The sequence below is a fragment of the Chiloscyllium punctatum genome, chromosome 27 (assembly GCF_047496795.1).
Source record: "Chiloscyllium punctatum isolate Juve2018m chromosome 27, sChiPun1.3, whole genome shotgun sequence".
Lineage (NCBI taxonomy): Eukaryota > Metazoa > Chordata > Chondrichthyes > Orectolobiformes > Hemiscylliidae > Chiloscyllium > Chiloscyllium punctatum.
The window spans coordinates 45,791,766-45,806,426 of NC_092765.1; the positions used below are offsets into that span (position 1 = coordinate 45,791,766).

General features: G+C 39.0%; 1 protein-coding gene across 1 annotated transcript in view; it reads left to right on the forward strand.

The window, feature by feature from the left end:
- Nucleotides 1-14,230, forward strand: part of LOC140453682 (protein tyrosine phosphatase type IVA 2-like) — a 126,566-nt gene extending 112,336 nt beyond the window's left edge. The window contains exons 4-6 of the mRNA XM_072548606.1: nt 8,277-8,407; nt 11,626-11,700; nt 13,736-14,230. Coding sequence (XP_072404707.1) covers nt 8,277-8,407; nt 11,626-11,700; nt 13,736-13,847 — 318 coding nt within the window. The 3' untranslated portion in view covers nt 13,848-14,230. The remainder of the gene's footprint in view (nt 1-8,276; nt 8,408-11,625; nt 11,701-13,735) is intronic.
- The last annotated feature ends 431 nt before the right edge of the window (nt 14,231-14,661 follow it).

Consider the following 14,661-nt stretch of genomic DNA (forward strand, 5'->3'; position numbering starts at 1 on the left):
TCATGATTTTCAGGTAACAATAATAAACACAATCAAACAACATGATTTCAATTACACCTTGAGTTTTTAGTAAAAACTTTAGCGCAACTCAGTCATCAAGTCTTGAAAATAACCCAATTCTTAAAATGACTTCTAAAGTTAGTGCATGCATTCAAAACTTGAATGTGAGGTTTTGCCAAAGCATCAATGATCTCAATGTACTTAGAAAAGCAGGCCAATTTATCTTCAATTTGAGGGGTTGCTAACCTAGCGTTGTCTGCTAAATGGAGTTTGAAACTTCACACCTTTCCCCCCACCCCCCCCCCCCCCCCACCCACCTCCACTCCTGTCTCTAGGCATCCAAGTTAACCATTAATAAGCCAAAATTGCAAGTGGGTCTCAGCAAGAGTCATTAATGAAATCAATTGCTCAAGTTAGCAATTGAGAAAGAAAATCAAGCCAGCCAGTGTCCTGACAGCAATCTGTGCAGCATCGTTTTTGCTTTTCCTTGCTTAGCTAACAATAACTCAAATCTGCCTGGCAACTGCATTTCATTGATATTTATAAAATTATAAAAAGGCATCAGGATTTGCATCATGAGAGAACTCTGAACACAGCGGAATTGATCAACCCATTCCGATTTAAGCTTGATCAGCTTAAGCTTTCACTCATTTTGTGCAAATTTGCAAACGGTTCTTGTCTTGCAGCAACTTTTGTGTGCAACTATTGGAAATCTCTTGCAACAGTGATATTGGTCACGAAGGTCTCATTGGATTATTATGAATGAATTTACTCTGCAAAATTTACTACGAACTAATCTGAATTGGCCACAGTGGTGATGCTTTGAATCAAAAAGGGCATAGGAAGTGGATATCTCTGCACCAAAGGTACAATGATTTCTGTCAAAAATACACTCATTATTACAGATTAGTCTCATCCCAATTTTAATGTTTAATATTTTTCTCATTTCTTAATAGTTCTCCCTCCATTCCCCCCCCCCCCCGTCATTGCGATGTTCTCAGTCACCCTTATTTTGCTAATTTCAGTACCAGTTCTCACCAGTTTCTTAGCAATGTAGTTGCAAGTTAAGACAATGAATCAAAATTAACTTGATTCATTTCCTATAAAGGAATCCTGTGGCATCTTGAAAGCAGATGTTTCTGCTGTGTACCTTTTATGAATGTCTGAACACACCTTTGTGATTAAATACAGTAGTGCATTCATTTTGATAAATACTGAGATTTAATTTGTGATATGTGAAGTAGCTAGATATCAGCTTTGTTAAATGTGTTCCAGATTTTATGTTTATATTAAGTTGTTTTAAAATACTTTGTTGAAATTAATGTTATGATGTAGAGGAGCCGGTGTTGGACTGGGGTAGACAAAATTAAAAATCACACAACACCAGGTTATAGTCCAACAGGATTATTTGTAAGCACTAGCTTTTCACCATGCGGTTCCTTCTTATATGGATGAACTGTCTGCATTGACTGCCTAATTATGCAAATACAAATTCACCATGTAGACTTGTGCGCGCGTGCATGAGAGTGTGTGCGCGTGAGTAAGTACATGAGAGAGTGTTTTTGTATGTTGCAAGCTTGATAAAGTGTGTGGGAGTGTGATGGGATAGAAGTCTGTGAGGGGGTGAGTGTGGAGGGTGTATATGTGCATGTACAAGAGACAGCGTGTGTATGAAAGAGGGTCTGCGTGAGTCAATCCATACAATATTTTATAAATTCCACTTTGGAAATAGAACCAGTCTGAGTCAAGATTGGGAAATAGACTCTCACCTCACACTTTTAAGGCATTGTCTGAGCTGAGATGTCACTTTTATTTTATAAAACCTTATCTTGAGAATGTGACTTAAAAAGTTCTAGCATTTAACTATCAATGGACCAAAACTTGTAACCTATTCTAAAAGATAAAAGACACAACAATCGAGGTTTGTTAAATATGTCATTTTCCTTGCATGACACTATAATCTTTTGCTATAAATTCTGTGTCTTATGGTCCTACTCCACAGCTACCTGAAGAAGGAGCGTCGCTCCGAAAGCTAGTGCTTCCAAATGGACTCTAACCTGGTATTGTGTGATTTTTGAAATATGTTGTCAAATTACAACTGGAATATAAAACTATTCTTGTGGAGTCCAAGCCATCTGTATAGCAGTTTCTTTTAGATCATAAAACAGTACAGCACAGTACATGCCCTTTGGCCCATGATGTTGTGCCAAGCATTTAACTTCATCTAAGATCAACCTAATCTACACACCCCTCAATTTGCTACTGTCCATGTGCTTGTCCTGCAATCCCTAATGTGTCTGACTCTACTACCACCACTGGCAGTGCATTCCACACACCCACCATTCTCTGCGTAAAGAGCCTACTTCTGACATCTCTCCTATACCTTCCTCCAATCACCTTAACATTATGACCCTCCTGTGAGAGCCTATTCTGCCCTGGGGGAAAGAGTAGATAGCCAGAGACTATCTATGCCTCTTATTACCTTGTACAACTCTATCAAGTCACCTCGCTTCCTCCTTCTCTCCAGTGTGAAAAGCCGTAGCTCACTCAACCTCTCTTCATAAGACAAACCCTTCAATCTAGGCAGCATCCTGGTAAATCACCTCTGCACCTTTTTTTTAGATTAGATTAGATTACATTACAGCGTGGAAACAGGCCCTTCGGCCCAACAGGTCTAGACCAACCCGTCGAAGCGCAACCCACCCATGCCCCTACATTTACCACTTACTAAACACTACGGGCAATTTAGCATGGCCAATTCACCTGACCTGCACATTTTTGGACTGTGGGAGGAAACTGGAGCACCCGGAGGAAACCCACGCAGACACGGGGAGAACGTGCAAACTCCACGCAAACTCCTCCGCGGGAATTGAACCTGGGTCTCAGGCGCTGTGAGGCAGCAGTGCTAACCACTGTGCCACCGTGCTGCCCACTAAAGCATCTACACCTTCCTATAATGAGGTGACCAGAACTGGACACCATATTCCAAGTATGGTCTAACCAGAGTTTTATAGAGCTGCAGAAAAACCTTGCATTTCTTAAACTCAGTCTTCCTGTTAATGAAAGCCAAAACACCACATGCCTCCTTAACAACTTCCTATCAACTTGGGTGGCAACTTTGAGGGATCTACGTATGTGGACCCCAAGATCCCTCTGTTCCCCCACACTGCCAAGAATCCTGTCTTTTACCCTGTACTCAAATTCAACCTTACAAAATGAATCACTTAACATTTATCCAGGTTGAACTCCATCTGCCACTTCTCAGTCCAACTCTGCATCATGTCAATGTCTTGTAGCCTGCAAAAGCCCTCAACACTAGCTTCAACACCACCAACTTTTGTGTCTTTGGCAAACTTACTAACCCAATCTACTACTACTTCATCTAAGACACTTATAAAAACTACAAAGTGCAGGGGCCCAAGAATAGATCTCTGCGTACACCACTGGTCACCTACCCCCAGGTGGAATACTTTCCATCCACTACCACTCGTTGTCTTCGTTCGACCAGCCAATTCTATATCCAGACAGCCAAATTTTTCTGTATCCCATACCTCAACTTTCTGAATGAGCCTACCATGGGTAACCTTATCAAATGCCTTACTGAAATCCACATACACTACATCCACTGCTCAACCTTCGTCGACCTTTTTCATCACTTCACAACGATAACCATTTGAGGTTGTTGAAAATTATTTATGCATATGTATAAATCTTTACCTAGCTGCTTCTGTAAAGAATTTCCCATTGATCAGTGATAACTTAGATGCATTCTGGTTAGAGAAGAACAAAGTTAATAAAGTATGTTAAACAACTAATTTAAGTACACTCCACAGTAATACATCTAATATTAAATATAAAGTTGCCATAGCCCCAGAGGACTATAGGTTGCCCTCACACAGAGAGAGAGAGTGTGAGAGAGAGAGTGTGACTGGTGGTGGTTTATCCTCAGGGTCACCATACCTCAGACAAGAGGTAGAGAAGGAGAGTCCCTTGTGGTAATCTCAACTAATACTGGGATTGAACTTGCACTGTTAGCTGTACTGTCAACTAAGCACCCTTCATGATTGCATGTAAAGTATGAGGTAATGTGGGCGGCACAGTGGTTAGCACTGCTGCCTCACAGCGCCAGAGATCCGGGTTCAATTACCGCCTTAGGCAACTGTCTGTGTGTACTTTGCACATTCTCCCCGTGTCTGCGTGGGTTTCCTCCCACAGTCCAAAAATGTGCAGGTTAGGTGAATTGGCCATGCTAAATTGCCCTAGTGTTAGGTGAAGGGGCAAATGTAGGGATTGGTGTGGCTGGGTTGCTCTTCGGAGAGTCATTGTGGATCTGTTGGGCCGAAGGGCCTGTTTCCGTACTGTAAGTAATCTAATCTAATGTCACTGTTAGTACAGTCTGATACCCGAGCTGCAAATCTTTTTCAAAATCTCTAAACTGTTAAAACTATTAGAAAGATCAAAAATTGGAAAATCAAATCTCGTATGTAAGTTAGCTTGCTGAGCTGGAAAATTTGTTTTTGGATGTTTCATCACCATACTAGGTGACATTATCAGTGAGAGCTCTCGGTGACGCACTGGTGGTATGTCACACCTCTCTCTTTACAGGTCTTGGTTTCTTAAGGTGGGTGATGTCATTTCCGGGTCTCTTTCTCTTTCTTCCACCCCCCCCACCACCACCACCACATCTAAAATTAGTTAGACATTGGTTAGAATGCCATGCCTCATGTGTCTTTGTTTCAACTGTCCTAGGGTTTATGTGTTACTATTCCAATATGTCCATGTTAGTCTTAACACTAGGATATAATTTATACCTGCATACTACTGTGTAACTGGTAAACTGAAGCTGAGGGCCTCTTGGCTCTGTGCCACCAATTTAAATAGCAACAGTGTTCTATTTCCTGGTCAGATGCCACAGAGAAGTCTTTGTACCTGAATTCAAGAGTAGTTGAATTTGATCAGTTTCACTTGGCGTACATGTAAATGATACGTGGACCTCTGCTCATGGCAACTCAGTCGGTTCTTTTTTACATGACTCATTGAATGCTCTTAGATTTGCATTGACAAAAACTAATAGGAGATTTTAATCAATTTATTTGAACTATTATGGAAGCAGAGATGTGCCTGAATGCGCACAAACCCAGCACAGACTTAATGTCATTTCTTACTGAAAATCTACCATGTGAGATAATAACTTCTGAGCATATGACCCATGTTGCATTTCTGTCCCTTGCTACGTCTGGTCGAGGTGGTCATGCTGTATGCCCTTTGAAGTCTGATCAAGTCGATTTCATTGTTTTTCTACTTGAGCGTGGCCTGTTTAAAAGAAATCCTAAATTTTATTCCTCTGAAATTTTCTGTGAAACCATCCCATGTGGTTTTTACAGAAAATGTAAGCCTAATATTAAAATGTTTTCACAATTTGAGATTTTTGAGTGTTGTACCTTTGTGTTCCTTATTTCCTTCATATTTTCTTTACTGCATCAGCTAGGCTCTTTGTGCTGTCTTAAGATTCTGTAAGAAAAATCTTTTCAATCTTCAGCTGAGATAATTGCTTCCATAAAGGAGAAAATGGTGGGTGACTGCATCTTTGGCATTCTACTACTTGCACTGAACAGAGGCCATAAACAAAACAAAAGGTGTGGAAACGATGTGGTTATTAAACTGTCCCATATGCCCTGTCCACTTTCCCTGTCTGAAAAGTTACCCTCCCTAACAGTTCTGGAGTGTAACTACTTTGGAATGCAACTCCTCCAGAAGGATGCTCACACTACCCTGAGGGTGATTAGAGGTGGGCAATAAATACTGATTTACTGAAATAGGTCACAACCAATAAAGAATAATTGTGTTTTTAAAATTGCCAATATTCTGCAGCTTGCCTTTGACATTAATTTAGAGGTGCTGGTGTTGGACTGGATTGGACAAAGTCAAGTCACATGACACCAGGGTATAGTCCAATAGGTTTATTTGAAATCACAAGCTTTCAGAGCACCGTCCCTTCATCAAATGATAATGGCCAACATTAACCATACATCATTCCACAAAGTATTGAACTGGAGCAAATTGTTGTGCTAAACATTCCGCATTTTAAGTTTCACATGTAGATAAGCCAGTGGCCTTAACAGTCGTCTTTGTGAAGATTGTCCTCTTGTTGTTTACCCATTTTCCTGGATAGGAATTCATGAAAATTCTGAATAGCCCTGATTCTTCAGCTCCTAATACTGTGCTGAAACATTAGTCATTCATGTCTGGATGCTAAATTGAATCTGGTGTTAGATTTAGGTTCAGTTCACTGAAAACTATAACGTAGTTGCATTCTTTATTAAAATAATCTGAGCAAACTACACCTCTACTAATGTAAAAATGGCTTTCTTGAACTGAGAAATGTTGAATAACAGAATTGTAGAATGGTTCAGAACAGAATTTAATCGGGAACATCAAACAATAGAGGTGGCATAGTGGCTCAGTGGTTAGCACTGCTGCCTCTCAGCGCCAGGGACCTGGGTTTGAATCCAGCCTTAGGCGACTATCATTGTGGAGTTTGCACATTCTCCATGTGTCTGTGAGGGTTTTCTCTGGGTGCTCTGGTTTCCTCCCACAATCCAAACATGCAGGTTAGGTGAACTGGCCATGCTAAACTGCCCGTAGTGTACTTGGATGTGTAGGTTAGATGCAATGGTGAGGGGACATGTGGAGTAATAGGGTAGGGAATGAGTCTGGGTGGGTTCCTCTTTGGAGGGTCGGTATGGACTTGTTGGGCCAAATGGCCTGTTTTCACACTGTAGGGATTCTGAAACATGCAAGGGCACAAAGTGAGGATATTAACTGATGAGCCAGAGTAATGAAAAAATTATAAAAGGCATTCAAGCAAAAAAGAGAGAAAGAAAAAGGACACTTGAAAGAAAAAAATCACTTGACATATCATTTGGTTTTATTAAAATCTTTTGAAATCTTATTTACATGTTCATTTTTAAGAGCAAAATTTAATACACATGAATCAGTGAATGGTTAGGGAGTGATTTGCCAGGTGTGTTTATAATCCTGCCATAAGTTGAACCATGGGTATCTGTTGTCTTAAATTGCCTGCTGTCTTTTTACCTTAAAGTTGATGCTTTTTTTTGTAATAGTGTGGAGTTCCTGTTTGTTTAACAAGTTGACGATTGTGACTTTACTGAATTTTTGTATATTTGATAGGCTGAGGATTGACCTAAAATGGGCTCATGAGGCTGATCTGGTCAAGCAAAGAAGCTCTCTTTCCCCATATGACATTAGTAATGCCAATTATATTCGAGAAGTTCCGTTAATAGGGTGCTTCACTGTATGATGATTTGGTGACGCTTTGCCAGATACTACCATAAAATTTTGGTGGAGGGGGAGCAGCTTGTTGGGATATAAATGTGCCTCAAGACTTTCAAAATTGTTTTTATACAAAATAATGTAATGACATGAATGAGGGCTCCTCTTTGACTTGTGTGTGAATTTCAACGTACATCACTATTGCCTTATTGAATAACCCTTCATTCAATGCATAAATAGTGGGATTGTGAAGAACATGCTTTTTCTCAAGTAGACTATTCATCTTCATGGTGGCACCTCAAAGAATGAAGAAAATACCTTTGCAAATTAATTTAGGCTGACCCTTTGAACAATAGGGCAGCTAAGGGGTTAACACTGCTGCCTCATAGCACCAGGGACCCAGGTTTGATTCCAGTCTCTGGTGACTCTGTGAGTTTGAATGTTCTGCCCGTGTTTGCGTGAGTTTAGTCCAGGTGCTCCAGTTTCCTCCTACAATCCAAAGATGTGCAGGTTAGGTGAATTGGCCATGCTAAATTGCCCCATAGTGTTCATGGTAAATGTAGAGTAATAGGGTAGGGAATGGGTCTAGGTGGGTTACTTTTCGGAGGGTTGATGTGGACTTGTTGAGCCAATGGGCCGTGTTTCCACACTTTAGGTTATTCTTTGATAATACGGTAGTATAAAATGTCTGACAGAATGGCAGTTTCTCCTGCTGCCATTCAAGATTTATGGGTCATTCATTTGAAGATGCATCCAACTGTGCATGTTGCTTCTGATTGATACATCTAGGTGATTGTCAATTGTTGAGATTATTTTGTCTGCCTGATGGTTACTTGTTAGAAGCAGTGTTTGTCTCAAACGTAGAATGATCTCTAATTTCTTGTGTTCTATAGAGCAACAAAATGTTTTGGCATGGGCAATTTTGCCACATTTATTGTGATGTATTAGTTTTACTATTAATGTCTTTCATTTGTTTCATTTAGGACTGGCCATTTGATGATGGAGCCCCACCTCCTACTCAAATTGTGGATGACTGGTTGAACCTGTTGAGAGAGCGATTCCATGACGAACCTGGATGTTGTATTGCTGTTCACTGTGTGGCAGGATTGGGGCGGTAAGGAAAAAATTGGTTACAATAATAATTCAAATTTTCATAGTCGTAAATATAACAACATCCAATACACTTTATGGACGATCATTAAAAAGATAAACACAACAGAATCAGCTGGTAACATGCCAGCCTCTTTGGTATTGCCAGGGTAGTAGCCTTGGCATTGCCAAGTTGACAGCTTGTTGAATTTTCTTTCCTTTTAAAGTTGAAGTTGTCAGGTATTCTTTTAACGGTTATCAAAAAAAGATGTGGCTATTTTCTTTGATAATTTAGATAATGGGTAAAAGAGGTTCCTGGCAAATTCTTTTCTCTCCTTTTATTACTTGTTATTTGACTATAGACTACTATTTGGATGAAGGGCTTTTGCCCGAACATTGATTTTCCTGCTCCTTGGATGCTGCCTGACCTGCTGTGTTTTTCCAGCACCACTCTAATCTTGACTACCATCTGGAAGTTGGCTACATCATCCATATATTTTTCACATCTGTTTAATATTACGTTCGTTTATTTGGCTTTTGGCAGTTTCCCCATTTCATTAAATTTGAGGTTGTTAGGGGATCATCTGTGACTGTCCCATTTAATGCAAACCATTTGTAAATTATGCCTGGTGAGCATGCATGCCAACCTAGCAAATGGGTAAGATCTAACCACGACTTCCAACAAGCTGACACAAGCCAAATAAGTTGACAAATTGAGAATAGCCATGAGGGCCACTGCACTTTGAATGATAAGTAAAAGTCAATTTATTACTTTTATCTGAGTGAAGAAACAGAAGTACGTGGAAATCTAAAGTGTAAATCTGAATATTGAATTGGAAAACCAGGACATCATTCTTGTCTTGAGAAATTTTAGCTTTTCTTCTACAATGTTTCATTTTAAGCATTTTATTTCTCCAAAATAATTGGAAAAGGGAGAGAAAAGCAGTAAAAGAGGGAGAAAAATGAGTGACAACAGGAGAATAGATTATAATCAGGTAAGTAAAAAATTGTTTTGCAATAGGAAATTGAGGTATAGTGTCAGCACAGGAGAGAACTTGGAGAGTCTGAGTATAATGGGGAGGAAGAGTACCACCTTCAACCTTGGGTTAGTCAGATGGGGGTAAGGTTGTGGATCAGTGGTAAAGTGCCATATGGTCATAAGATTTAGGAGTAGAAGTAGGCCATTCAACCCATTGAGTATGCTCTGCTATTATGTGAATTCGTGGATGTTCGGATTACCCTCAATCTTGCACGCATTTTGCCAAGAACCCTTGGTTTGCTTACTGATTTGACACTTGCAGTCTTGAATATATTTAACTCTTCCCCCAATTGAAGGCATAGAAAAGTGCCCAAGTTAACTAAAAGGAGGGAAATGTTGATGTGAACTGGATGGGATTTTGAAGGAAAGAATATTGCTATATTACAGGGTAGGAATTTTGCAAGTCACCTTTGGTACCTTCTAAGTCTGCAAACTTTATTTCCTACACTACTATCTGCCTTAGGACCACATGGCTATCATTCCTCAATTGTCACTGGGTTCAAATCCTAGTGCTACCTCCCGAACAGTACTGTGAGTGCCCTTATACTGCAACTATGACAGCTGCTCAAGGAGGCAGCTCTTTAATTACTGTAGAAAAGTTGATAATGGTACAGTATGGCCAGTGATACATCAATAAATTCATAAAACCTCAATTTTTAGAAATAAAACAAAGGTAATTAGATTTTTAATATATTAGCCAGGCAATCATTTATCCAAAATTTACCACCAGCTGTTTGTTTCTTTCAAATCCAAACTTGCTTTGCAACAACATGAAAAGACATTTATTTCACATCATGGAAACCCAGTTTGCAGCAGCTAACTGTATTCTATTCTCTTCCCCCTCGCTTGCTTGCTCCTCCATCCCCTTTCCTCCCCACCAACCATTTACACATTTGCTCACCCTGCTTCTAGAATCCAATAACTGTCTCCTGCCAGCATTTGTCTAGAGTTTTGGCAAGGATTTTGCTATCGTTTTTGAGATTGTTCCAACCCACTGTACACAGAAGAGACAATCCTGTCACTGATATCAAAGACAGCACCTGAAAAAGAGAGAGGGGCCCATATATTTGTGCATCAGTTGACTTGCTCAAACATTGTACAGTCTCTCTGCAAAGGATTGTTGTTTCTTATTAAGTGTAGAGTAACTAATTGGGTTTGATTGGGTTCTTAGGTGTTTGATTTGTAGTAGTCAGTAATGGTTAATCTTTGTGTACTAATTGTGAAATGGATGGAGAAATTATTTCCAAATAAGAAAAACTGTTTCTATGAAGATGTATAACAATTGATGAATTTTGTTTTGGGTAATGTTGATTTCTGACCCCAAGTTTTGGTCGATTTTTGTTTTTAGAACAGGAACCATTTTCTTAAAAATCAATATTCACAATTTGTAATGTCGCATGGTAGCTCTTGATTGTGTAAACATTTTTCCCAAGCCCCTGCTAATAATATAGAATCAACTAGACTTGTTAAATGTATTTCTGTTCTTGTTTAGGAGGGAAATAGTTTTGTTGATGATTCACCAGAGACAATTCACACAAGTCTTAGTGCTTAATGAGTCCAACCCACTCAGTCCATCTTGCTTGCACTAGTTCTTCAAATGACCTTTATTACTGAAAGCCAATCTCTTGTTTTTCCCCTATACCCTTGAATATTGTTTTTAAACCAAATAATTTTCCAATTCCCTCTTGAATACCTCAATTAAACTTGCCTCAATGGTAATTCCAGACAGTGAATTCCATGCCCTAACTATTTGCTGTTGAAAGAGATTTTTTTTATACAACCCTTGCTTCTTTCACAAATAATTTTAAATCCAGGCACTCTTGTTCCTTTGGCAAACAGGAGCAATTTCTTCCCATCTAGCCTAGTCATTTTGAGAACCTTTATTGATCTGAGAAAGATTGGAATTCGTATATGTATTCCACATCCTATCAAAGAGCAGTCACAAAGACAGCACCTTAATACGACACTTCATAATGTAAATGTTGAATGGTGTAAATCAAGGAGCCTAGATTAAGTCAGGCAGTGTGCAGTTGAATACTGTAATGACAGATCTGTGATTCTATGGTTCATTGAGTTGAATAGCTTTAGTTTGGTTCATTTTTTTTCCTCTTAGGTGTGTGTAAATGTGCAGCAAATACTGGTGCACAAAAAGGTCTTGCTAAACAAGTACTAATTATTCAATCTATCTTTCCTTTGCACTATAGAGCTCCAGTGCTTGTTGCATTAGCATTGATTGAATCTGGAATGCAGTATGAAGATGCTGTTCAGTTTATAAGGCAGTAAGTAAAGTGTCATTAATACTTACAGTTTTATATTTTGTCTGTAGGTAGTGACTGTGTGCATTCGAACATTCTTCCAGGCTGGCTTTGTCAGTGGGCTCTCTGTAGAACTGAATTGTGCACACCATATAGGTATGAGACTTGATCCAATCACTGGATTAATTGATCACACTCTCAATGCCATTTTGTTTAAAAGCATCCCAAAGATTTTCACAATAAGATCTTTGAGATTCTTTCAGATCAAATAGTATTAAGAATGGTCAGCTAGTCTAGCAAAGATTGAGTCACGCCTCAGACATTGTGATGTGTTGTAGTGTCCCTATTTCAGCACTTACAAATATTTTGCTTACGGTGGTGGGGAATGGAAAATCCCCCATTCTTTATCTGGTTTAGGCAGAGAATGGCAACTTTATACATTTTTCACTGTCCTTGAATACAAGCGACAATAAAATCTAAATCTATAAATAGTTAAAGGCAATTCAGGATGGAAAATTAATTCTGGTCTTGCCTGCATCCTGTGAATGAATCTTTGAAATAGCAACACATGCCACTATGAAGTTTTTTGTTGAGGATTTTGTCTGTGCAAAGATAAGTGTATTTTACTTGTCTAAGCAGACTTCAAAAACATAGGGACATAAATAGGAGGAGTAGACCATTTGTCCCATTGAACCTGCTCTGCCATTCAATAAGATCATGGTGACGTTTTCATGGACTCTGCTCCACTTACCTGCCCGCTCACCATAACCCTAAATTCCCTTACTGTTCAAAAATCTATCTATCTTTGCTTTAAAAACATTCAATGAGGTAGCATCAACTGCTTCAGTGGGCAGGAAATTCTATAGGTTCCACAATACTTTGAATGAAGAAGCTACTCTTCAACTCTGTCCTAAATCTGTTTCCCCTTATTTTGAGGCTATGCCTCCTAGTTCTCGTTTCATCTGCCAGTGGAAACAACCTCCCTGCTTTTATCCTATCTGTTCTCTTCTTAGTTTTATGTTTCTATAAGATCCCCCTCCTCATTCTTCTAAATTCAACTGAGTACAGTCCCAGTCTACTCAACTTTTCCTCCATAAGAAAATCTTCTCCATTCCGGAATCAACCTAGTGAACCTCCTCTGTAACCTCTCCAGTTCCAGTCATTGTTTTTCACATAAGGAGACCAAAACTGTACACAGTACTCTAGGTGTGGTGTCACCAGTACCCTATACAGCTGCAGCATAACCTCTCTATTTTAAAATAGTTCATCTTGCTGTCACACTTAGCAACATAGATGTTGAGAGAGATTTACTGTTTATCTAATCCACACTTGCTCATGGCTTATTACAATAGTGTAGAGACAGATTTATGCTACATCCAACCCAACCTGGGAATGTTTGATGTTAATGCTGGAAGTTTGAAACTGAATAATTGCCATTGTGTGGAACAATTTAAACAGGTAAATGACGTAATTACAATTACAGATCTATGGCTGCTTCTTGATGACTTGGGCATGGGAGATTTGCTGCTTACTATGCAATTGGAATCTAATTTTATGCTTGTTGCTGTAAAGCAGCTATATCAAAGTACATTTGTTTTTTTTTCATATGTCCACATTAGTCTGCTCCAATCATAGTCAACACTGATCATTGAGAAGTATTAATATTGTCTATAAAATTATCAGTCTTAACAAATCAGACTCCCGTTGAGTCATCTCATTCTGTTTACTTGCCAATGTTGAGTGCTGCACTCCAGTAACATTGAAAGCCAATTGAAGGATCCAGAGTACAGGTCTCTTGGCCAAAGTTCTGAGCGTTTTCCAAAAAGAGCTTTGAAAATAAGCACTGTAGTCTCCAAAGTGTCCTGCTTAAAGGAACTGTCAACTGTAATTAAGAAACTCCAGACACATTTGTGTCCAATATTACTTAAAATGTCAGATGTAATTATTGAAAGATATGTGATAGATGCAGTTATAATGTACAGTTAAATAACTTACATATAAATACAGTTAATGTGTCAAAATACTGAAACTCACCCATTCTGTTCTTTCTCCATTTCAGGAAAAGACGTGGAGCTTTTAACTCAAAGCAACTACATTACCTCGAGAAATATCGGCCAAAATGCCGTTTGCGCTTCAAAGCTGCAAATAGCACAAGCTGCTGCATCCAGTAACAATCTGTCTCTGGACTGTAGATATCTTGATGACGCAAACACAGAAAATTGAATATATTCACATTCGGTGAAGACAGGACCTTCAATCTTGAAGTGAATTTTTAAAAAAAGAAATCTGTCTTTGTGATGAAGGAATTGTGTATTTTTCATATGATTGATCTTATCAGGGAAGTGTTGCATCTTAAAATGGTCTGTATAGAAAGAATTCACTACCTCTGTAAAAGGAGGTTAAGATTATGTCTGTGCAAAGTCCCACTGTCACCTCACTTTGTAGACCTCACTTGCAATGCACAAAGACTTCTTAAGGTTATGGTTCGATGCAATAGTTTATTCCTTTGATTGCAGCAGGTAGGCAAAATAAAAGATGGAATCTGGCACTGTAATTGTATTGTATTTGATTTCCAGAGATGAGCAATGCCAATCTTAGAGAATAAGCTCTTTGTTTTGGTGTAATACATAAGGTTTCTTCTATACTTGAAGCATCAAGTGAATTAACATCTTTACTTTAGGTTTTTCTAATCAATTTTTCAATCAAAAAAGAGGAGGGGGAGAGTATGAGTAACTGTCCTTTTATTTAAAGATGATGTTTTGTAACTCTTATGCAGTGACAATCTGCAATATATGCATCAGTTTCCAAGATGTGGAATGTGTGCTGCAATATTGGGTTTGCAGTCCCTTCATGGCAAATGCTCCAGCCTGTGTACTAATATTACCTTAGTGGGGTTTTCTTTTCCCCCAACCCGAGTACTATGTAGTGTTACACTATACTGTCTCTTTCCAGGACAAGATTTGGAAGGCAGTGAAATAGTAAATT